General features: G+C 38.3%; 1 protein-coding gene across 7 annotated transcripts in view; it reads right to left on the bottom strand.

Moving 5' to 3' along the window:
- The window catches only part of PCDH17 (protocadherin 17), a 145,679-nt gene that overhangs the window by 72,611 nt on the left and 47,033 nt on the right, over nucleotides 1-26,035 (bottom strand). For 5 of the 7 annotated variants that reach the window (XM_088139504.1, XM_088139506.1, XM_088139507.1 and 2 more), the window contains exons 2-3: nucleotides 12,318-12,376; nucleotides 11,983-12,155 (exon numbers count right to left, since the gene is read on the bottom strand). In XM_088139504.1, coding sequence (XP_087995630.1) covers nucleotides 11,983-12,155; nucleotides 12,318-12,376 — 232 coding nt within the window. Of the gene's footprint in view, nucleotides 1-11,485; nucleotides 11,587-11,982; nucleotides 12,156-12,317; nucleotides 12,377-26,035 lie in introns of those variants that run through there. The other 2 variants (XM_088139510.1, XM_088139505.1) reach the window with 2 other exon arrangements.

The raw sequence follows: 26,035 nt of genomic DNA, 5'->3' as shown, positions 1-26,035 counted from the left end.
TGGTTGGGAGTACAATTTCCACAATTCCCTTGAAGACAGGGAGGGCTACTAGCCCCCTGTAATGTTCTGAAGCCATTTACAGCTCCTCTGACTTCATTTGGCTGAATGAAGGATGCATTCTTAAATTTGTACATGATGCTTATGCATTTTAAAGAAAGATGTTTTGATGTCACAACACAGTTTTCTTACAATAGAGAAAATTGCTCTCTAGTTCTGAATTGAACAGCAAAGCAGATGGGAGAAAATATAATTTGGCACACTACTCATGGGAAATTATGAAGCATTTGCCCCTAACACGACGTAGTCATAAGCTCTCTGGCAGAAGAAATTCACCACACATCCCCCACATTAAAAAGGGCACAGACCTTGAGAAAAGGGGAAGAATCAAACTTAATATGTGTTGCTCGTGGTGTATTTCCAACAGAAACAACATTAATGCCAGCATTTCTAAAATCTTTGCTCCTCTCAAGAGCAGCAGACTATGAGTGCATTTAGGTCAAGGAAGTTCACAGAAGACCATAAACTCAGTCGGGAGACAAAGTATCACTCTGTGAAAACCAATTAGGAGAACATTTTTAAAAAAGGGCAGTTGGATGAGATCAAAAGTTCAGTAAGAGCAGAACTGTGTTTCTCCATCGTGAACAACCAAATGATTCTGGCCACTTGCAATGATGGAATTAATACGAATGATGGCTTTTCTATGGTTGCTTGTCCTGAGCATGGCCTATTCTGAAGATGGACACTCTATTTAGATCATAATTATCAATTATAACTATTTACCTGGGCTCTTTGGCACTTCAGAGTTGATCGCTGAAATTTATTCATAAGCACATAGCAATGCAAATGTGTCACCTGGTTTGCCCTCTACAGCTGCTGCAAGACGCCCAAGAAAGACATAACTGCTTTAGAGCATTGCAAACAGGTGCTGCACCAGGATATCTAATTAGAAAATCGATGGCTAATTTGTAGTTTACTCTGTCCCAAATATCTGGGGTTATAATTGCCAGGTCCATATACCAAAGGAAGGATCCACTCTCACAATTTAATAACATACAGAAATGTGGAATATTGCAAAGTAGGGAAAATATGGCACATTTTTGTACAGTGATTTCTTGCACAGCCACTATTCCTTCAATGTCTATCTGAATGTACATAAACCACTGTTATTCTGTGTCAAAACACTTAACAGTCCATGTGTACTCTTTAACTTGGTCTGCACTACTACAAGCCTTTATCCCAGAAGTACACACACACACACACACACACACACAGAGAGAGAGAGAGAGAGAGAGCACAGAGATATGCGGTTTATATTTTCCTCTCCTGAGCACTTTTCTTCAGAAGAAAAGGCCATGGCCCATTGTCACATTTAATTATGTGCATGCTCTAATTTTGTAATTTACGTAACTCGATACATAGACATGCACACGTGCACCCACCCCACATACAAATAGGCCTTCAATTATTTCTAATGGAGTTCCACGACCAAGCAAGTGAAGTATGTAGATTTTCATTGCTTTTATGGAAATTACAGGTTAAGGCATTTTCAAGAATGGTAATGAGCTACACAGTGGAAATGGATCGGTAACAAGCAGGAAAATAGGTCTTTTTTTTCCATCCAGGGGCCAAAATGTGAGCCCAGTTCTTTTTCACTGTGACCAACTTCAGTATCTTTTACCCCTCCGAAAATATATTCCATCAAGCATTCATAATTCTGTAATTGAGCCTGACCTAAGTGGCCTTTTCTAACTCTAGGATTTTATTATTTTAATTAGAAGTATATGAAACTTCAATAATATTTACAGCAGGATCCCTATTTCGCTGAATGTGTATGTACATTTATAGGTTTTAGTTAATGTAATAGTTATTCCTCCTTAGGAAGAAAGGCTGTAAGGTCTAGAAGTGTGCATGTGTGCATTAGGAAAAATTAATGATCTGGATTATGTTCAGCATCTTCACATGCAACAATTCTCATGGGGAAACCATAAGCTGAAATGATACCAATGTTATATAATCCTACAGAGCAACTATACCAAGGTCCCTATTTCTGATCATCTCCTTTTTGCAGATTTAATATCATCATGGGAAGGTGCTAAGCGAAACTAGAACAAAGCTAAACAAATTTAAAAATAAAAAACTAATTATTAAAAATGTAGGATTTTAAACACAGAAAATCAATGCAAATGTCCAATATCACTGGCATGTTCCTTGCCCTAGCAGAATCCTGGTGTAACCAATTCACAAAAAGTGATAGTCCTTCCTTATCTAGAGTCATGGGGAAGTGTGGGGAAAACAGAGCTGTCCGTCCAGACCCTCACTGTGTTGGTTCAGCATTGGTGGTGCAGCCATGCTGATCCTCCCAATCTCAGCTTGTCTACATTTGATTTTGGGAAATTCTCTAGTCCACAGTCTTAGTTGGAGGACCTGGGGACCTGCCCCTTTCAAAGCAATATAAAGGAAAGCATGGAGAAAATGGGGGAAACAGATGTTTCTTGCTCATATTTTTGTTCCTCCCTCAACTTTCATCTATTTGGTGAAGACCTTTGGCTGCACAGAAATGTAATAAAAGAATAAAGAAGATGAAATACTGTTATCCATTCTATTTGCCTCTCTTACACCCAAAGAGATTAAGAGAAATTAATTGCATTGGGTGTGTATGTGTGCGCGCATGTTTACCTTATTGCTTGCACAGTTGATGTTCTCCACAATCAAAAGGAAGCAGGACCATACATGTATACCTGCAGTCTCTTTTTGAACAATATAATCCCACTCTTTTATCTATAGTTCCCTAAGTTAGATGGAAAATACAGAATGCTTTTTGCGTGCAAGTCCTAACATATAACAGCAAGGCAGTTTCTTACCTGACCTTGTTAGGGATAACCAACTTGGAGTGGATGGTACTCTTGGACATAAAGTTTCTTAGGTGAAGTCAGAACAAGGAGTGCACTCTGACAGCTACTCTCATTTGGGGCACAGTGAGAATGAGAGAGAAGATGTTCTGTCCAAGGGGGGAAACCTATGGGAGGAAGCAATGGTGAACAACATTTCACAGGTTGTGCCATTTTAGGATGGGGCTCCCAAATTAGGCCATACTCACACTCAGTGTGGCAACCACCAAATGGGAAGGCCATCTCTCAGCTGAAATGCTTTAACCAAAATGTTTGGGAAGAGATAGGGAATCATGGCATTTAAAGTGACCTATTGTGATTGGAGTCTACTGGGCTGTAAATTGACCCATTCTATATGAATCAGGTTTGTTTGGTTTTTTCACCAAGAACATATTACTGATAATACCAAAGGGGAGAGGGTACTCATTTATTAACTGAACCTAGAAAATTAAGATCTTCTCATTTTTTAAATTGGGAATATTTCAATAAGAAATTATAAAGAACATGTCCTTGCTATCAACGGGGATTTTTAAAGGTCCTTGTCAAAGCTGTTGATGAATGCCATCTTCCTGACTGAGAATCATGGCAAAACCCTAGATTTCAGAATGTGTTGTGTTCTTGGTGTTTTCTGAGCTTGGTTGTTTTCCTGCAATCAAGCTAAGAGAACACAAAGAAATCTACAGTTTAACCTATATTCTCTGCTATTGGATTTCAAGATTTGTGGCCCTTGCTTTCTCAAAGAAATGGGGGTGTAAGCAATACTTAAAAAGAGAACATTTTCTGAAGATGTAAATTAATAGGAAGAAGGGGCAGCAAGTGTGACCTGCAGACTCGGAATCAAGACCCCATTAGCTCCTTTGGCTTAAATGGTTCACCACTTTTGCTCAAATAAATCCTGGAAATTATAGTTAAAAGAACATGATGGACAATTCATGGTAAATGATCATAGCCTTTTCACACCTTCACAGTGAAGTATAGTTCTAATAGGTTCACCTAAACTCTTTTACTGAAAGTGTCAGTCCATGGAGAACTAATGAACTGAAGCGTATCCATGACTTCTTGAAATGGTGAATTCTGAGTGTTAAAATTTGCATAGTTGCTCTTTTTTCCCTCCTCTCTCATGCTGAAATACTTTGCTTTGCTGTTTTTTTTTCTCCCAAGTGGGGATAGACTTTTTTTTAAAAAATGCACAGTTGGCATGATGCATTTGTAGGTTTTCATTGATTTCAGTAGTAGAAACTAAAATAGCAATGATTGCTTTACTTTTTCATCAGAAAGGTTAACCATAGCTGAACTGTGTCCTTTCTTTTTTTTCAGATTCTGGATAGCAGAGCAATACATGCTCTTATGCAGCTCACGTCCCCTTGACCCAACACTGCAAAATTTCACTAATCTAACACCATATTGCTAAATGAAGGGAGGAAACACTTTTCCAAAGAACAAGGCAAACTGTATGTTTCTGCCACGAGACTCCTAACGTGTTAGGTTTCTGCATCAGGAACTGTCCTACCCCTAATAAACAGCATTATATCTTGACTTTCTCTGAGCATAAAACTCAAAATTCTCAGCTCTCTACAGTGAGGGAAATGCAGTCCTAGCCCAAAAGAGTCACCAAGCTCATTGCAGCTGCTCCAGTAGCTGATGGAAATTGGAAATACAAGACCTTGGCTTCTGAGGCCAATGAAGAATTCATTGTTAATGAATTAATGAATTAATTGTTAACTGTACCTTTTGATTATCTTTTTTAGTAGAATGGCTACTTTTCCTGTACAGATTACTAGATGCAGCAGCCAGTCAATAAATACTATAGCTTAATATTTTCACACTAAAAGCTAAGTTTTAGAGATCTGGGAGAAGCTGAATTTTGAAACCTGAATTGCAATTTCATTTATTTACTTTTTAAAACAACCCTTATTTCCCAATGAAACTCTCAATTAACTCAGTTTAGCGTTGGTGTACATATTGAGTTAAATAAATCCCTTTGCTTCAGTCTGTTCATTAACCACAAGTACCTTGACTGATATCACCCCACATGTGCAACAGAAATTGCACCTAAGTCTCCAAATTTAGGAAGGATGAAAGAACAGGTGAAAATTCCTATATTCTTAGAAGCCCCACAAAGATGTCCTGCATGTTTGGTTTCAACGTTGAGATAACTAGTTAAACTGCCTTTTAAGAATATACAAATTTAGTTTGGCTAGCAATAGAGTTACATGCTGAGTTTTTAAAATGGAACAGAAATACTTTCATCATTATTAGCAGAAAAATAAGCATTTGTTAATGATGCTGATGCTGTGGAGTCTGCCTTGCTACATAAATTGGCTCCTTTTATACTTAGGGTTATTATAATTCTTTCTAAGATAATAATAACAATAAAATAGGGGGGAGGACGAAGAGGAGGAGGAGGAGGATTACAGAGGAAGCAGGATTTTTCATACGAATATTAAAGCAAACCTATTTTTATTAGCTGCCTAGAACTACAACGGAGAGTAAGAGTTTTATGCATCTATTCATAGCTAGGTTACTTTGTGGGACATGGGTAGAGAGACTTGTGCTAAGAAATACTGTATAAAAGTTAAGAGAAATACCCTTGGAGATGTTTGAAACCATTTTCCTCCTTTTTTGTTTTTGTTTTAATTTGATTCTCTGATCTTTAATTTTCAAGCCATGTTAGACATGATGCATTTAACAGGAATATCTCACAGATGCATAAACAACCATGAATTCATGGCACTTTATGGAACAAACATGTGGAAGTTTAATCAAAGGATAACCACCCCACCCGCCCCCTTGGGTGACTCCTGGTACTACAGGGACACATCCTGGGATGGAAGGAGTTTGCCACAGCCTTCTTTCACTATGCTTCTGTGACTTCCCAGCCAAGTTCATAGTCCTGGTGTTCCCTGGTAGCCTCCTAGGCAACTACTGACCAGGCCTGACCTTGCTTACCTTCATAGCCCAAGCAAAGCCAGGCAGAGTTGCTATCTGCTGAGGGCTGGCATTCACATGCAAACAAAACCAGATAAGGTAGACTCTAAAGTGCCTGGAAAGTGGTTAATAGTGTATTTGACAGTAATAGAGTCCACCTCTTCCTTTACTTGCATTGTGGAACAACGACTTCCAATCCATACTCTTTGAACCAGAGTGAAGAGGGATTTCTTTGTGATAGAAAGAGGAGGAGGAGGTGATGATTTGGTAAGGGCAGTTTGCAGTAAATACATCCCATACAAGATACCTTGACCATGAAAGACATAAAACGGAAATCTGTGACATTATAGCTCACAGGAGGGATTTAGAGTTTATTAAGGGGGGGGGGGAGTTTGTAGGTACAAATGAAATAAGGCAAAAGGAAGCAATCCATAATTTATATTGCTATAATACCAATGAAACTACATTTGGGAGATTTATTTCCATTATGACCAAATTTCAAAATAAACTCTCTCACTCATGATAATTCTGAGAAACAGAGTTAACTAAAACAGGTGTGATCCAAATTAGATGCACTTACTGGGAAGCACATTATTTTTTGTTTGTTTGTTTTCCGATAGACAACATATTGTAAAAATGATTTCTTAGACATTGTCAGAAGAGGAGACACATGACTCAGATTTTGCAAACCCCAACTTGAACAGGGGGCTATTCTGCAACCAAAGTGTATATATTGTATATGTGCGTGTGAAGGTGTGAGAGAGAGTGAAAGAAAGAGAGAGGGGGGGAAGTGTGTGTGAGAGAGACAAGACAAATAGTATAGATCATGGATCATTTGGGAGCAAGTCACCTTAAATCCCTGAATTCATATTGGTATGGAGGATGCAGAACCCATATCCATTCAAGAGAATATTCCTAATCCATTGGGGGAGAGGAGAGAGAACAAATATCAAACTAGTTCATCCCTCCTAGGATGGTGCAACCATTTTGCCAAAAAGGTTCTAATGAACTCAAAACTACTTGGATTTAACCCACTCATATGGATTGCTCTTTCCTCCACTTACACCCTGTAGATATGTGACCAGTCTAACTGGAAATTCTGGGAAATTCTGGGTGACATTAGGTTAAAGAAGGTTGATATAGAGGCAGACCTGTCATCCACTCCAATCACATAGGTGTGACCCTAGAATACCCCAAAATTGCATCAATGATCTTCACTGGCAAATCTGATGATTTGGGGTTGCCATGATATAGCAACATATAAAACAGGAGTATTCATCCTCTATAAGGCTAAACACACCCACTTTGCATCTTAATCTCTGAAAGACCTCAAGGAAATGCCTTGGCGAGATGGACAGACATGTAAATCAAATCAAATCAAATCAAATCAAAAAATAATAAGAGGAAGGAGGGGGGATCAACCCCACCTCTTTCAGTGAAGTCTCTGTATCACCACCACAGGCAGGCAGGCAGGCAGGCAGGCAGGGAGGGAGGGAGGAAGGAAGGAAGGAAGGAAGGAAGGAAGGAAGGAAGGAAGGAAGGAAGGAAGGAAGGAAGGAAGGAAGGAAGGAAGGAAATGATTCCATTCAATAAGGATGAGGTTCTTGGGCCTTGCTGATTCTGCTAACTTTGTCTCTTCAGGGCAGTCCTTTCTTTAGTACAAAAATATGCTGCATGCTCTCTGTTGACTTTGTACCTGGAAGTGATGTGCAACTGCTTGCTTCTCCTTCAGGTACACAACTGTGCCCTTCCTTTTTTAGTGCTTGTGTTTGAATGTCAAATTAATACTAACAGAACCTATAGGATTTCATGTTCAGCTCTCACTACTAACTAGCAGCATTGCAGAAGACATGCTGATGACCAGCTCTAGCCCTTTCCCTCCATGGTCCCTTTCCCACCTCTGCCACTGCTGCAGAAAAAAAATGCTGGGATTTGGTTAGGGCCACTAACTGGAAGACCTGGATTAGTACCCAGTTCTGGGTTATTCCCACTGACCCCAGTGAGCACAAACATCCAAAACACCAAATCCTAGCAAAACAGAAATGAACAAAGTTGGACTCTAACCCAATTCCCAATTTGACAAGGCTTCTCTCTTTCTCTCTCTCATGGGGATAATATTTAAAAATAAGGCAACAAAAAATGTCAAGCTGAACAATTTCCCTTAAAGTTTAATAAACATATGGAAACTGCTTAACAAAGCCAGTGAATCAGAGAGCATTCATAAGCTTCAGACAAGAACATTTAAAAAAAACTTTTTTTTTTTAAATGGATGAGTAGGTAGAAGCTCCCCACAGAAAGCTAAGAGTTAAGATAACTTAAAGTGAACATGCTTGCTTATTACACAAGACTTTTGTCTCGGTAATTATGCTTCCTTTTCCAACCATTTTTTTTTCCTCTGTGTTGGGCTGCCTGCCAAGATTTATCAAAGCACCTTCAATTTTTTTTTTTTTTTAAATCGTGTTTCCTGGAGAGCAGATATTCTTGAGCTTTTCTCTTCATTATTCCTTCCCTTTTAAGCCAGCCTTATCAAATGAAATGAAAATAGGTTTGGATTTAATTGTAAAAGCAAATATAAACAGTCTTCTCTTCTGAGCTAAGTTAGAAATTTGTATTTTTATTTTATATTATATACTCCCCCACCCCCTCCCCCAAAAAGATGTATATAATGATTAAACCTCATAGACTTCTCTACCATAAAAATGCTGCAGTTTTTCATGAGTTCCTATGGAATTTGAAACACCATTAATTTCCCAAACCTTAAATTTTGATATATACACATTCACAACTTTAAGCAAATCCAGGAGTCATAGATTTGCTGCTGCATATTCACACCCAGTTAAGGCCAATTTTTGTGGGTTGGATCTTCATATCTTTTATGAAGATATGCTAATACTCATGGCCAGACAGAATTAGCGTACCTCTGTAGGTATAAAGTCAACAGCTTCAGGGATAAGACTAATAAATGCTAAGCCAGGTAAAATATTTCAAACTGCCATCTAGTTCAGTGAAGCCCCCAGAGTAGATTTTGTGTTGCAAAGGATCTCTTTGGAGATTTAAAATTGGGTGACATTAACTAGCATCTGTTGCCCCCTCATAAGTTAAAAGTGAGCACAATTTGTGAGAAAAATTACTTAGAGACACAGGAAAGTATGGTAGGCATTGTTTCCTGTTAACCATAGCTTGATTTTCTCTCTCTCTGCCATCTGTATAAAGATCTTCAGCACAGTGATAAACAGAACTTAAACACAGAGTTTGGCATCTTCTCTTACTCATTCCAGACATCTCATGCTTTTTCTAGAGAGTAATTTGCGGACATAGGAAGGACTGTGCGGTATGACTTCTAGCTAAAGAAGTTGGCTTAAATTTGAGAATCCAGGGTGAAATCTGTACTTAACTATGATGTCCTCTCATGGTCTTTGAGCCATCTTTCACTGCTTTAGTGTATGTCATAAAGTTAAACTCCTACTTGGGTTACAATGAGCAGAAGGAGGATATAGCCATAGAGCTCTACCTGACTGAAAAGTGAGTGGGAAAAAGTGTTTTGGACTTCATATCAGAGCAACACATTTCAGGCTTCAGCTGCTGCCTTAAGAGATCCAGTGAGGCTCTTAAAATAGTCATTCATTCATTCATTCATTCATTCATTCATTCATTCATTCATTTTCATTCATTCATTAATTCATTAATTCATTCATTTTTTCCAGGCTCATGAAGAAGCCTGAAAATGATTAGGCTGTTTCACTGAACATCAGAGAAGCACTGTACTCATATAAGTTCCAAAACACTTCTTAAAAATTTTCAAAGTGTCCATGGCCCTAATAATTTTTCTTTTTTAAGTGCCAAAATACTTTTAGGTTTAATTTCAAAACCCTACGCGTGCACTGTTTGAATGGGAATTTTGGAAATTATTTCAAATTTCAGAGTGGGGGATATTTTGGGGATAGAAAATGATGCGGAATGCTTCATTACCAATCTAACTTTTTATAATGTTCTCAAATGGTTTGTCTGGGTGCAACTATTATACTGTTGAACAGTTTGGAAAGTTTATCCTGTATATTCTATAATATTCAATAGTAGGTATATTTAAAAAGAGATCTTTCAAAGGAAAACAAGAATAATCTTGCATCTTTATATATATATCACTGTCCAATTATAAACAGAGATTCATTGTGAGAAAGGGCCGGGGGAAAAATCTCTTTTCTGGCATGTTTTACTTGGAAAGGAAATAAAGAATGGAATTCTCTCTCCAACCTGTATAAAACAAATGCCAAAGGAACGTCTTAAATACTCTACATATTGCATTCCTGACATGATCAAGCAAAGGAAGCCAACCATGCATTTGCTGATGAATGTGCTACAGTTCTCACTGTGCTGGAGGCAAAAAAAAATCTAGTTCTAATTAATCACCAATTAATAGAAAGCTTAAAATATATTTCTGCTTTAATTATACATATAGCTTCTCATTAAGCAAGACTTAATTAATCAATTTTTTAAAACATTCTAAGCTCAGTGACTCATTCTGCACACAGCAAGCTGAAATGACTAACAGAGATGAGAAACTGAACTAAAAAAAAAAATTCAGCTGTTTTCCCCATCACTGCCTGGAAGACTACAAGCAAAATGCACAACCCCATATAACCCCACACACATACGCACACATAGGCAGACAGAGCTAGTACATTTAATTCAGCTGTCACTGTCTTTTATCTTCTGAAATTAACCAGCAATAAAGGCAGCATCAATCAATATCAGACACAGGTTTTGAAGAAAGACTGAACGAAGGCCTGTTGGAATAGCCCATGTTCCTCTGCAAGTCACTTCAGATGTATCCCCAGAAGTGGCTGGTTATCTTTTTCATTGGATACAAATTGTGGACATAAAGATAAGATCGAGTACATGTATCAATTACCAAAGATTGCTTCAGCAATGCTTTTATATTGTTCTAAGCAATGCTGGCTTTCAAGCAGAGTTTTGGAGAACTCTTGGGATAGTTTGGAAGATGATTGGGGTGGGGAGTCTCAAGGAGGTCAGGCACAGGGGGCAAACTTTGCTGGATGAGAGTTTGCTAGTAGCACATGCTATGCTATGCTATGCTTGGCAATGTTGTAGCATGTAGCCTGGAATCATACCAATAAGAGTGAAGGTCAAAGGACCTACTGTAGATAATGTCCTGCCTGATTTGTGTCCTCTAGAAAATTGCCCAGAATCCTCTCCAAGATCCATACCCTCAAACAATGAGAACAGAAGATGTAAAAACATCACAATGGAGCATAGAAAGAGTGCCAGTTAAATCTGCCAAAACTGACCAGAAACATCATAGTAGCAGGACTGGATCTTCCATCACTTTCGATGTCTAATTTGCTAATTCAAGAGTGTTACTTCCAAATTTCTGAGCCAAGGCTACCACTTTTATTTTATAATGAACTAAGTCTTGGGAACCATAAACCATATCCAGGTTGGAGCCTCCCCTCCCCTCCCCTCTCCTTTTTTTTTTTTTTTTACTATAAGCATTTATCTTGCCTTCACCACCACCCTTTATAGCATAACAACAAAAAAGGAACAAAACAGATTCACTTTATTTATTCCAAGGCAACTGGCCCAGGCAGCCAGTGCCAAGAGCCTTCGAATCATTAATCTTTGACCCAATGGCACATTGAGGTGAGCAGCGTTATCACAGTGGGGAGGGGAGCCCAAGGCAGATCAAACCATCGTCTTAACCATGTGAAGCCAGGCTGACTCTTTCCAAGACACTAAGCAAAATTGGAACAAGCTGTGCAAAAAAAAAAAAAAAGAGTCTGAGGGACCATAAATACCAGGATCCAAAGAACTGAGTTTTGCACTCATGCCCTATTTATGTTTTTCTCCTTCCCATTTCTGAACAGCAGGCCCTTATGTCGTATTAACAAATATGGCCCCCTAAATACATGAAAGCAGTTTGGGGGCCCCCAGGGATAAGCTATTCACATTGTATGTTTGTAATAAATATATACCAGTAAAAGCACACATGTGTATATTTCCATGTTCACACACTCAAAGCACACCCATACATACCACTCTAATGACCAGAATATGCTTTCATGGAGGACTGAATTACTCCTCTGCAGCATGATCAATGGTTTAGTGTGGTCATCTGACAGACATTTCAAGCAGCAGTTTCTTCACTCACCTTGTTCAAGCGGCTGGCTTTTGGTTGAAGTCGTTTTCATCTTGAGTGCCTCCCTCACCGACATGTCACAACATGAGCCTTTGTTAGTATCTTGGTCACTGTCTGCTTGGTCACTATCCCCATGCCCGCTGTCTCTCAAACTGGCTCGTTCGGGATCCTTGAACGTGGAGCTACTGACATTTGTGCATCGAGAGGAAGAGAGCAAGAGAGAGAGAAAGAGGAAATATGTTAAACTTGTATTTACTTGGCCCTTAATTTGAATTGTAGTCTCTGGCAAACAATTTTGACAGGAATGCAAATGGGGAAGCCAAGAAAGTTATTTAATAGGGCCTTACCTTTGAACAAACTGTTGCCTGCTACCCATGTAATTGGACTCTGCAGGAAAATTGTCTGTCTGTGAAAGAGAAGGAAAAAAAAAATACATCTAGTTGCACACTGGACAAATCTCCTGCAGAGCAACAAGATTTCCTAGAGGTGGAATGATTAATAATTCCAATAAGAAAAAAAAAATCCCCCTTAATCTTCAGATTCCTACATTTTAATTTCACAGGAAAATGTTGGCCTATCATTATATACAATTAAGCGATCCTGGTCCACAAATTACCTGCTAAAACAAACAAGATTTACGCAAAGAAATGTTTTGCAATCAAGTACAATACACTCCTCTTAAATGTTATATCAAGGCAAGCTCGAATGAACGCAGTTCACTCATGATGGGTTCCATCCCTTTGCATCTCAGCCATTAATACATTCTCAGATGTTCTCTAAACCAGAGATTTTCAAACTTTTTCAGGTCATGGAATTTGTTAATTAAAAAAAAAAAAAGTTATGAAAAAATCCCAGAAGCAAAGGAGATCAAGAAACAAAGCTCTAGTGAGAGAAAGGCTATGTTCAAGTGAACCTTTTCCCCCCCTAGTCTCTCACAGAACCCCATTAGCTCCTCATACAATGCTGTAAGGGTTCTGTAGACTTCAGGGGGGGTTTTTTGGGGGGAAACTGCTCCAGAAAGCCAGTTCACCTTACAATGATTATATATTATATTTATCAACTCACCAATTAGATTAATCAACTTCACAGACAAGAGAAAACTAGATTTAGGAAAAAGTGTTCTAAACTAATTAGTTTAATTAGCTTTCTATGCACAGATTTTTTTTTTTTTAAATCATGCAGTCCTCAACCTCACTCCATCGTAGCCTGAAATTGCATAGCCTAATAACAATTGTATCACTCTAGGAACTGTTTATTTATCAAGTTCTTTTCGGGTACCTGTTCATAAACACACACAACGGTCTCAGTCGACAGATGTTCATGCACACAGCAGCAAACTGGCTGTCCACTGGTGACTGTAAAGATCAGCTTCATTTATTAGTGATAATATGGAGGGAATTAGATACTTGTCATAGGAAAAGTTTATTTTCCAGGGCTGAGAGAAATTAAATCACCCAGATACCATGTGCATCTACATACACAGATATGATGCGATTCAATCACAACTTGCTGCTATATTTCCTCTGAGGAAAGATCAGCTATGAAATCTGGATTGAAGTGAATTATGGCATAAATAAATCTAATATTTTAAGTGAAGCAGATTAAACCCACACTGAGTGCTCTTGTTTTCAGGACTTGCTTTCCAACCACTTCCGCATTCTTTACTCTTTCTTAAAAGAGCAGAATAAAAATATATTCTCAAACAGACAGACATGCGTAATTACAAATTCATAGAGCATCTCCTCTATGAATTCCCTTTTAGTGTTGGCTACTCACTCAGTAAATGAGCAAAAAAGACCTATGAAAAGGAATGAGTATTGCTAATCTTGCTACCTAAGTATGAGGTATTTATTGTGCCTTCAAGTCAGTGTTGGCTCCTTGCAATTGCCCTGCAGTTTTCTTGGCAAGGTTTTTCAGAAATGGTTTGCCATTGCCTCCTTCTTAAGGCTGAGAGAAAGTGACTGGCCCAAGGTCACCCAGCTGGCTTTGGGCCTAGGCAGGACTACAACTCACAGTCTCCTGATTTCTACCCTGAGGCCTTAACCACTATACTAAACTGGCTCTCGTAAGTATGAGGTAGGGTACTGAAAAACTCTTTCAATCTATCTTCTCCTGTGGTCTGTCTTGTAGGCAGCACAGTGCTTTAGACTTGATCTCCAAACATTGCTTAAGCAGAATCCAGTGGATATAAGCAGATACCTAAAGTACATTCATAAACAGAGAAATGGAAAAAACTGTATTATGAGTGTAAACCCAACAGTATTCTGTAATCAGCACTCATTTATCTTAGTGATGAAAGGTGTACAGGATTGCCAAACCAAGCATGTAGTTGATGCTTTCTCCCTGCCATCAACAGAATTCTTACTGGATGGATCATATTTTAAGATGGGTGGCATTCCTTTTATATCTCACAGAGCACAAGGTAATTAAGTGCAGAGTAGGGAGGTTATTTGCAGCATGAATAGAAAACAGCCCAAACCTCAAATTGAACCCTCCTTGGCTGTGTGTGTGTGTGTGTGTGTGTGTGTGTTTGCTTCTAGATTTCCTTGGTTTACAGAGGAGGGTATCTTAGAGAATTCCAGCACTGTATATCTACATAGTGCAGCTGGACTGGTGACAAGACTCCTACTGTGTTTTCCATCAGATCATGCTGTACCTCTCTTCCCAGCGACAACCTAAGTTTATCTAGGGCTGGTTTATCTAACTAATAATCGACATCTGTGCCAGATACAAAAGTCTGTAAGATGTGCAGAGCTCTCCAAGACTGAATGTGAATTGGCCCTCTGTTCCAGCATCCAGGAACTCTTTGTGCTGAATATTTGATCTGCAGGCATGCAAAATAGCTTGCCATGGGAGAAAGCAGAAGCTCCGAAAAGTCCTCTGACCCCTTCATGGCCCTAAGCTATTGTGACATCATCCTGGTCAGCTAAAGGACATCATTCTATATTACAAAGTAATGGCATTGCTTGTGCACTCTGCTCCCAACCCAGAATGAGTTATCCAAGTGCCTCATTTATGCAAAAAGAGGAAGGAATCAGCAAGTTCAAGGAGAAGGATAGAGAAGAAAAAATTCTAGAGAAACAAGAGCAAGTAAGTGCTAATGAGCTTATCCATAACTGTAGTGAGAAAGGAAGCTGGATGGAATGGGGAATCTTGGAAAAGGGTCTTCTGACTGCTGGTTGCAGCCCTGGATGCCTCCACATTACAACTACGATTGCAAGTTGCAATTATAAAGATATTTTGAGCCCTGCAAAACCTAGAGAAGGGCTTGTGACGAGCGCTTGGCATAATACAGAAATGTTGTGTTGTGCTCACTGTGGCACGGAAGCTAAATGGCCTCTTCTTCCCACAAGGTTCACAAGTATTAAAGGATAATTCTAACAGATTGGTGAAACATGTCGGTTTGCGCTTCCTGAGCATTTAAAGAATTCAAAAGAATTAAAAAGCATCTTGTTACTGTCAGACAGAATTGGTCAATGACTAAAAGTTGGTTGCCAAGTCAGAAAGATGCCAGGATACTACACCTCTGTACAAAATCAGAAGCAACACCCTGCAAAGCTCTTAACAGTAAGGGGGAAAAATTAAATTAAATTAAATTTAACTCTAGTCTTCCTCCCACTATATATCATGGGGGAGGGGATTCATGCTCCTTCTGGCATTTCTAAGGTTGGAATGAAGGCTGAAATTTGTAAAACTTGTGAAACCGAGACAATGATGCATTATAGCTCAGTCTAAATTTCCAGAACTAAATCCACAGCCCTTACAATCCAGAGTTCTTGGGGTGTCCTTAAAAACTGACAATTTTATTTCAGATTAAATGTTTCTGTGTCACAATCCACTTTATCAGGGGTCTGGAGTCCAATCCTAAGAGTAGAATATGGGTTGGATCCTCAGAGGCCAAAAAAAAAAAAAAAAAGAGCAGGTCTAGAGTGAGAGAAATGCTGCTAGTTAATGCAAGGAAGAAATTATGGTCTTTGCTTAGGAAACCTGATGAGATCTAGCCAGTGTTTCAGTATGAGATCAGTCTTTGTATAACCCCACCCCATCCCCAAGAATACTCATCTTCAGGATAATGGCAGACTGTCCAGGAGAGCTGAAATGTTTTCCCTTGTTTTTTCAGCTACTAGCACTTTGGAGGCTGATTGATATATGAAACGTATTGAGCACTTTCTTGTTAGAATCCCTCCAGGTACAATATGGATTTCCTGAAAACTGCCTATCTTTATCATGGATAAAGCCTCCCCTCCAAGGCTCTTCCCATTGTTTTTTCCAAGTAATTTTATTAAAGATTATAATTACAATAGTAAAAACGAATATGAACTAAAAGAAAAATAGAAAGAGTAAAAGGTGCAAAGGGGAAAAAAATAGAAAAGACATAAAGAATAGAAAGAAAAAAGAAAAGAAAAGAAAGAATATAGTAAAGAAAAATAAAAGAAATATATAAAAAAGTGATTCTCAACCTTCATCACAACCAGTATAAACAATTTTAGTAACTTTCCACCTCCTCTTAATTTACAACAAATGATCTGGTCTTCCCATATCTCATCTGTTATCTATAAACCAATCTTTAAAACCTAATCCTGATGTCAGCAAAAGTCCATTAAGGGTTACCAGAAATAACAACATATCTATTTTAACCTTGATCAAATAAACCAACTTTTATAAATAAAAATATATAAATTATAAATAAATTATAAATAAACCAATTGTCTTCTATTGAAACCAACTTTATATTCCTTCTTTTTAACAACCTTAATCTTTAGTCCATCCAAATAATGTCCTAGAATTTGATTTCTTTTTCATTTCTTCTTTGTCCCTTCTCATGAGATTCTTCAAAGCTTTAACAAGTCTCTTTTGTAAGTCCATTATAGAAAAAATTATCCAGGTCACTCTCTTGGTTTGTTATTTGTATATCCCTTTTAATTATTAAGACATCAGCCAGTTTCTTTTGTATGTCCATCTTGTAACATCTTTTTCCATGTCATTCTTGTAGCCTGTCATTTGTAAGTCCACTTTCAACTCAGTCTGTCTTGCAGGTAAAACTTGTTCCTCTTCCATAACATATTTTAGACACAGTAGAGGCAGATATTGCTGTTGACATTGTTAATATTAACTTCTGATTCCATTTTTCAAAAGTATCCTTCAATATTTCCAGTGTTAGAATATTTTGTGCCATTCTGTAATTGTTAGTTAACTTTATGTATGCTCCTCCTTTAATTGAAATCTTCAGTTCCCTCTAGTGTTCAATTTTTCAAAAAAAAAAATCAAAGCAAAAGCATTTTCCTGCAGGAAGGATTCTTTATAATTAATTCCAAAATCTTATTTAAAATTTATCTGGACCTTAGTCCATTTGTAACTTTCTAAAATCAAAGTTTTAATCAACCTTTTGCTGTTTATTTTATTTTAAAAATGTTTTTGAGTTCTTAAGCTTGTAGTTAAAATTTTCTTTCATTAAGGACTGAAGGCAAACTCACCCAGCATTTTCAGACTCATCAATCGAAAGGTTTCTAATAGCTGAAAAGTAGTTAATAAGTAATTTCTGGATGTGATTAGAAAAGGAAGTATGTGAACTCAGTGTCCTTTTAAAGGCACCAACTGCGGTTTGAGCAAGATGGCTATTTTCTTGTCTCCCAGTGCTCAAAACCCGCCAGAGACCACTGTCTTGAAGTTTCCTCATGAGAAGCAATGGTCAGGAGCACTTGTGGGTGATGTCCCATCTTATTTTTGTCCAGAGAGGTTCAGACCAAACTCCAAGACTATTTTCACCCTCGGTGGGTAGGCTTGAATTCTAGAATCCAGCACCAGAACCTTCATTTAAATTTTAAAGAGTTTTAAAAAATCCCCATAAATTGGGCTTTATCCTGAGGACTTCATGAATGTGTCAGTGTTGGTACATTGACAGCAATACTGAAGTGGTTTGCCATTGCCCTCTTCTGGAACAGCTTATAGTCCTTGGTTCTCCTGTTGGTCTTCCAACCAAGTCTAACCAGGTCTGTCCACGCTTAGCTTCTGAGTGCAGAAAATGCCAGCTAGATGCTGCTAATTTCCCCTTCCCATAAAACTTACTATCAAACAGTTGATCAGAAGTGCTAACCCTAACTCTAACCTTCTCATTTTGTAGTTCCATACAGACTGTAAAAACAAATTTACATTAGGCTTATAGACAGTTAAAGTCGGTTACACTTACCCTGGCATGTTCCAGGCATGCACATCATGCTGTCTTGGTTCACCTATTTGGGGGCATAAGGACAATGTCCCTCAATCTCTCACAAAGTACTCTGAAGCTGATCCAAATTGTCTTACTGTGACAACACACAGAAATCACCATAAGGCAGTGCTTACTTTCCAGCTGATCAATAGGAAAGAGCAAAAATATCATTCAGTCAGGATCCCACCTTTTGACCTTCCATGAAGTATCAAGAATTTCTTCATCCCCACTCCACAAAAAATGGAACAGCATCCCCCCGTCTACCTTTTTCAGTGCACATTGGTCTGACCTTTGGGGGAGGGAGGGAACTGAGTGAATGCCATAAGGGGATGCTTCTCTACCACCAAGATACCATTCTTCTGTTGAACTTCTATGAGTTCTGAAAGTAAAACAAAATCATGGTGGAAACTTTCAAGCAGATGTTTTTCCCAATCACTTTAAGTGCTGGCTTGTAAGAAAGAACATACAGTAGAAGTTCTAAAGAATCCAAGTAGGCCAACTCCACCAAAAAGGTCACTGAACTTTCATGATACATATTTATTTATTTGATTGACTGTTTGATTGATTGATTGATTGATTGATTGATTGATTGATTTCTAAAGCCACCCAGCTCTGCAAGTGACTCTGGGTGGCAAACAATCCTAAAAACATGAAGCAATTAATAACAGTTTATGAGTCCAGAGCAGTCATTATTCCTTCTCCACAGAAGTTCAGTAGGAACTGGGAAAACATGGAAAAATGGGCCACCCCTAACAATTAGAAGGAAAAGGCCAGCTTTGCTGTCTTTTCAAGCCCACTGGAGGTAAGCAAAAGTACATTGACTCAGTTCTCCAACAATGGTGACATTATGAAATGAGAAAGGCCTGAAACTAATCCTGAAGCACTTCAAAACCCTGTCTGAGATAAATATTTTTACTGAATGAGCTCATGTGACAAGGACGCACTTAAGCCACATAATGAGAGGCTTAAAACAGTTTGTCTCATTTAATATGGCCAAGTTTCAACTAACGAGCACCAGCTAAGTGTCATTTTCTTAATTATATTTCAGGGACAAGAGTACATTTGCATGAGTCAATACCATCTCTAAAACCATCTGCAGATGAAATAAGCCAGGCACAGGCAAGCTGCTTCAGAGATAAGACCTGTGAACTTCAGGGCCATTGCGATAATAGCTTAAATTTAGAGGCAGGCATTCTAGCAAGTTATTGAACTAGGAAAATAAGAGGGATCCTAATCCGAATTGAAAGTGGCTGAAAGAATGTTCATGGTAAAACTTCCCTTCTCTATAGAAAAAAAACCAAAATCCTCATTGGTAAGTTCTCATAATGAAACAAGTGAACAAGTAAGATGTGGCTACAGTGGCTTCCTCAATATTGCTGATAAGGTTTGTTTGTTTGCTTGCTTGTTTTTAATTTTGCTTTATTTTTTTATTTACTGTATGAATAAAGGCTTTGTCTAGTCATTCTCTACGACCGTGCAGAGTTCTTAGTTCTCCACTGCTTTCCAGAATGCACTCTGTCTTCCTGGTAGCCTCCTATCCAAATACCATGTAGGACCAACCCCATTTAACTTCTGAGCCCAGGCAAAGCTGTCCTGATGCAGCCACCTATAGAGAAATAGTTTCTATCTATAGCTATAGAGAAAAAGGAAGTTGTGGAAAAAAAAAAAACAGAACTGGAAATGTGACACCACACATTCAGTAGGCTGAATCCAAGCAAAGACTGTGCTGGACAAGCCTCAGTATCAATACAGTAAGATTTATTTAAGCACAAATGTATGTAAAGTTAAAGTAGGCTTTGAGCCAAGCTTTACTTCACGGCTTTTTACAGTGTCATATTTAAAGCTAAGAACACAGTTATGGGTTACTCCAAAGAACACGTAAATGTAGTGTGACACTCATAATATGCATAACTAGCTACAGGTATGGAAGACTAATGACATACTGTAGAAGTAGGATCAAAATGCATGTGTTCCTTGACGCACGCGATTAAAAATTCCCTTCTGCTCAAGGCTTTGGGGAATGGTTAGGAGACTGATGGAAAGCTGTGTCACTTTTAGGGTTGTCATAATGGGCTGCAAATATGAGGCTGACCACAAGGGGGCAGCAAAGAGACTGTTCCCTATCTCCTTGTTGCTCTTTGCTGATTGCCTAGGGTTTTGCAGCCCAGACTTTGTACTTCTAGTTATTATTTGAATCAAACAAGTACTCAAAAGGATGTGGTATCACTCTAGTTTGGGCCTTATTTATCCTGGGCCTCTAGAGGTGGAAGCAACAAGAATCTGCTGTAAGGCAGGCGGGCAAATTGTAGGTCCGTACCCCAGCTAGATCACTGGCTCCACCTGCTCTTGGATGGGAGAGCCATACCTTATGATATGCAAGAGTTTCAATACTTACTCCTCAGGTTCATCATCCACATTCCAATTTGTTTGGAGTTGGTGCTGAATTTATTGAAACTTTAACACTTTAACACTCTCTTAGATGTTTCAGCCTGACCAGGATCTCTATCATTTTCCTTTAGGCACATTTGGTTGCAACTACCGAGGCTACAACAGAAAGTTCTATAAACTAAAACTTTGAGTCAGCAAAAGGCAACTCAAGATGTATCTCTGAAAGAAGATCAAGCACCTCGGAAACCCAGCTCACTCATTTGTCTCACATATACTACTGCACATAGTGCTCAGATTATACTTTCAGATATTTTCAGGCACAGGCGTGGCTCTCAAGTGTCCAATTGTACCTTTGAAAACATATTGACAAAATCTCTGTAGTCATGGCTAGGAGTTGTCATTGTAGATCAACAGAGCAAAAGAGAATATTCCTCTACTAGGATGTCAGCAATTTGAGGAGAAAAAAATAAGATTAAGGATTACTCACTAAAAAGCACAGGCATTCCGTTCCATGAATTTATACTTCTTGGAATAAAAAGAAGATTAATCATATTTATTTCAGATCTTGCAAAAACCATTCATTTTCAATTGAGCCTAAGTTGCTTGCTATTTCTGGCAGAAGCGTGTGTGTGTGTGTGTGTGATAAATCATGCTTAACACACACATGAACACATAGATACACGCAGTAGTATAAAATCAACCATTTAGTGTTAAAATTTTTGAACAAATGTATATCGCTACATAGGCTGAATTTAAACAGACTGGCTTGTATAGCTATGTATTTATTTGACACACACTGTAACATGAGGAACCATCTACCTAAGTGCTTCAGGAGCCATGAAGTAAACGGAAAATAGAAGAAGAAAATTGTCATATTTTGACAGCAGAAATATACTTTCAAATATAATTTTGTAAAAAATGTATTTCCAAACTTTTCTTTTTCCACATTCTAGTTAATCAAAGAGGAAGGAAGGAAGGAAGGAAGGAAGGAAGGAAGGAAGGAAGGAAGGAAGGAAGGAAGGAAGGAAGGAAGGAAGGAAGGAAGGAAGGAGTTCTAGAACCTGACCCCTTCTGTGCTGCTGAAATACAGAGATTTGCAATCTCAGCACATTTTGGGGTGCCAAGTTGGGAAAAGCTATTAATCAATCAGGGTTAACTTGAGACACAACCCACTAGGAAGCTCTGCTATTCATTTTAAGCAAGCTAGCCTAGGACAAATTATGGAAAGTGTCCTTAAGAACCACTTAATTGTTCTGATGTCCATTTTTGACATTTTACCACCAATTCAGGTACATAAATTTACTTCTCTACCCTCATTTATTGCCCACCTAATCATCACGGCAGCAAAATGTGCGAAGTATTGAAAATCATTGCCTTGGAGAAGAATTCCATCTCCAGATCAGCCATTCCTACATACGATTCACATGTAACTCATAATACTATTTAGTGGACAAAATATTGCAGGAGATTCCTTCTGCAGATTAATCCTGTTTTATTGTCTTACTTAAATTCATATTATGTTCTCATTATTTATTATTGTTGTTATAATTGGTTTCCATAATAATACACCAGGGCTGATTTCCTGAGTGTAGTTTTACGCATATAGGAAAGCTAACCTGAAAATTATTGGAGTGTAAAAACCAAATCTTCTCTGTTCCCGAATTCAATCAAAGGATGTCTACATAGAGTACAAGCTTTTACATAATTTTATGACAGCCATCAAAACATGCACTCTTCGTATACAGCATATTTACCCCACCTTCCTGCTTGAAAATCTGCTTTTCAATTGCCACCATAGCCCATGTATTCTTTTGTCAAAAAGAAGAGAGGCCCCATTACTCATCACAACACCATAACTATGATAGTTGAATTGCTAACTGGAAACAATTGGAGTTGTTGGCCCTTTCAGTCTACAATGGGCAGAGCTGGCCATTCTATAGAAGCAAAACAGGATGGTCTTTTTACACATTCAAAACAATTCACACTGTAGGCATGGGACCTCTGTTCCTCTATAGCTGGCTGAGTCGTAACAGCTACAAACCAAATTCAGCTGCTTGTTACTGGACCAAACCCCACCAGATGCATTACCTATTATACCTTCCTGTATGTGAATCACAATATGAAACATAAATCAAACATCAGTTTTATTCCACAGGAGCAAAGACATCTGAAAGTACAAATCTTGTATGAAGAAAGCTGAGTCAACACACAACAAAATATTCAAGCAAGAAACCTTCCTTTTTCGGTAAAGAGTTGGTCGAGTCGTAGTAAGAGGGATAGTGGGAAGGATTCAATGTTAACATCTGAAAGGAGAAAAATTCCAAGAAGGCTGGGGGCTTCTGCAAAACAAGATACTGGAGGTACAAACCAAACAATTCATACAAGAAGGAAGAGTGGGAAACACCTAAAGAGACCAAACTGGATCCATGCAGAAAGAAAAGTATAAGAAATGGAAAGAGGAAAATATATCCAAAGAAGAATACAAAGCAGTTTGCAAAAAACTGCAGGTCTAGCATGAGAAAAGCTAAAGCCCAGTATGAAGTTAGGCTAGCAATGGATGCCAGAAACAACAAAAAAGCATTTTTCAGTTGTCAAAAGCAAAAGGAAATTCAAGGAGACACTAGGTTTTCTGCAGAGAGAGAATGGCGAAATGGATAAGGAGGAGGATGAGAAGGCAGAACTTCTCAACTCCCATTTTGCATCGGTGTTCTCTCAGAAGGTGAATGAGCCCTCAGGTGGCCCTCACTTCCACTGGGGGTGGAGGGAAGTGAACTGAAGCTCAAGGTAAGCAAAGAGCAAGGGAGGGAATTCCTGGCTAATCTAAATGAGTTAAAGTCTCCAGGGCCAGATGAATTACACCCTAGGGTATTGAAAGAACTAGCAGAGGTAATTGCAGAACCACTCTCTGTAATCTTCAACAACTCCTGGAGAACAGGCAAGCCCCAGAAGATTGGAGGAGAGCTAATGTTGTTCCTATTTTCAAAAAGAGGAAGAAGCAGGACCCAGCAGTCTTTAGGCCTGTGAATTTGACATTGACCTGGGCAAGGTTCTTGAGCACATTATTAAGCACCATATCTATAAGCACTTAGATAGGAATTCATTAATTAACAGGAGCCAATATGGATTTATGCCGAACAAGTCATGCCAGACTAACTTGATATCCTTTTATGGTAGAGTCCCTAGACTGGTTGATCGGGAAAATGCCATGAATACAGTATATCTTGACTTTAGCAAGGCCTTTGATAAAGTTTCTCATACCATCCTTATCAACAAAATGGTCAGATATGGGACTGACATCTCAATATTTAGCTTGAAAAAGAGAAGGTTGGGGGGAACACGATAGCTGTCTTCAAATATCTGAAGGGCTGTCACATTGTAGAGGTTTCAGACTTATTCTCACTTGCTCCAGAGGGTAAGACTAGAACTAATGTGGTGAAACTTCAAGGATGGAGATACAGATTAGACAAGAGGAAGAGCTTCTTGTCCATAAGAGCAGTCTATCAGTGGAACTATTGCAGGGAGTGGTTTCTCCGCCTTTGCTGGAGGTTTCCAAACAAAGGCTGGATAGTCACTTTTCAGGTACAGTGTAGTGAATCTTTTAGCCTGCAGAGGGTTGGACTTGATGACCTCTTAGGTATCTTCCAACCATAGGATTCTATGCTAAGTCCATTTGGACTCTGGTAACTACAAGGAAGTGCCTTGTTACTTTTTTCATATGAAAAGGGTTTTTAGTTTTTTTTACTTCCCAGTGTATCCTGTGGCCCATGAATTTTCTAGTGGACTCCCAAACATGTATAAGAGAGCATAAAAGTATATTACATAACTGCTGCATGAGTGCAATGGTTCCATACAGTGACTTCATCAAACATTACTGCAACTTCCATATAATAGATCAATTGCACAGAAAAATCAGATAGACTCACACTCAACCCTTTTAGAAATAGAACAGTGGTGTTGCATTCCACATTTTCCCATTCAGTGGACTGTGAGACCTACAGTACTTCTGCATTTTAATAATTTTATTGGAAGCTTTTTAAAAAAAACAATAACAAAGGACAATACAAACTAAACTCAGAAAGAAAGATAAAAATAGAGAATAGAAAGTGCAAGAGAAAAGAAAAAGAGGAAAAAGAGGAACAAAATGTAAGAAAAAGAGAAAAGGATAGTGACTTTCAATCTTCTTCACAAGTACAAACAAACTGAGGACTTCTGGTGAACTGAAGATGGCTCTGTGAAAGTGGAGTCAACCACTGTGGCAAAGACCAAGGAACCGGTGAGTTGACCAGCTCCTTGGAACCTTTCCAGATAAGGAGAGGACAGGAAATTGGCCACATGTGCTCCGGGCAGCTGCTCCTTGTAAGGAGACCACAGGATAGCAGTTTCTGTGAGTTTGAGCACCAGGAGACTACAGGATTAGCCATCTTGCTCGCAACTGTGGACACTAAGTTCACAAACTTCACTTTCTAATCACATTTGGAAACTGCCCATTAAGCCTCTTAAAGGTATCAGAGACCTTCAGAATGACATGCTTGAAAAGTCTTCATTGGGTGAGTTTATCTTCAACTCTGAACAAAAGAAAAAAATAATAATTATAAGCTTAAGAACTTCAAGAATTTGAAATAAACAGCAAAAAGCTAAATAAGATTTTGATTTTAAAAAGTTATACATAATGTAAGGGTCCAGATAAATTTAGAATATTGACTTTAACTATAAAAAAATAAGCAGCTTCTCATGGGAAACAAACTTATTTTGGCTATCCTGGTTATTGTAAGTCATAACAAAGTTACTTTATGGTTTTTGGAACTGGACACTAGAGTGGGCTAAGGAGACCAAGCAGAAGGAAATTAAAAAAAAAAAAAATACAAGCCTGTCCTTGATGTCAGTTAATACTGGGACTTACAAAATGATACAAAACATTATAACATCAGAATCATCAAAGGAGATTTTTGAAGAATTGAGCCAGAAATTAGTAACTACAATATCAACACTATCAGTAATTATGTCTGCTTCTACAGATAGTCTACATCTAAAAGATGTTAATGAAGGAATGACAGATGTGGAACTAATTTTGTCTGACAAAACAGAGAAAGTACTGAAAGTGGAACTACAAATGACAGGCCAAAGAATGATTTGGAAAAGGATATTTTATTGCATATACAAAAGAAACTGGCTGAAGTGTTAAAAATTAAAGGGGAAATAAAAATGATAAACCAAGAGAAAAACCTGGAAAATGTTTTCCTATTGGATCTACAAAAGAGGCTTGTTAAAGGCTTGGAGAAAGCTGTGTGATGGAATAAAGAAGAATTGATGAGAAATCAAATCCTATGACAATATTTAATTGAATTAAAGATTAAGACTGTTAGAAATAGAAGAACGGAATATAACATTGGTTTATTTGATCAAGGTTAAAATAAGATTCCCCCCCCCCCCCCAAATTTCTGGCAATCTTTTATGGACTTTTTGCTAACA

This window comes from Python bivittatus, unplaced genomic scaffold (assembly GCF_059951505.1).
Source record: "Python bivittatus isolate LINGU-HERP-01145 unplaced genomic scaffold, Pbiv_v1 ctg000210_np1212, whole genome shotgun sequence".
Taxonomy (NCBI): domain Eukaryota; kingdom Metazoa; phylum Chordata; class Lepidosauria; order Squamata; family Pythonidae; genus Python; species Python bivittatus.
Note: the sequence above shows the minus strand (reverse complement) of the source record. Positions and strands in the feature narration are given on the sequence as shown.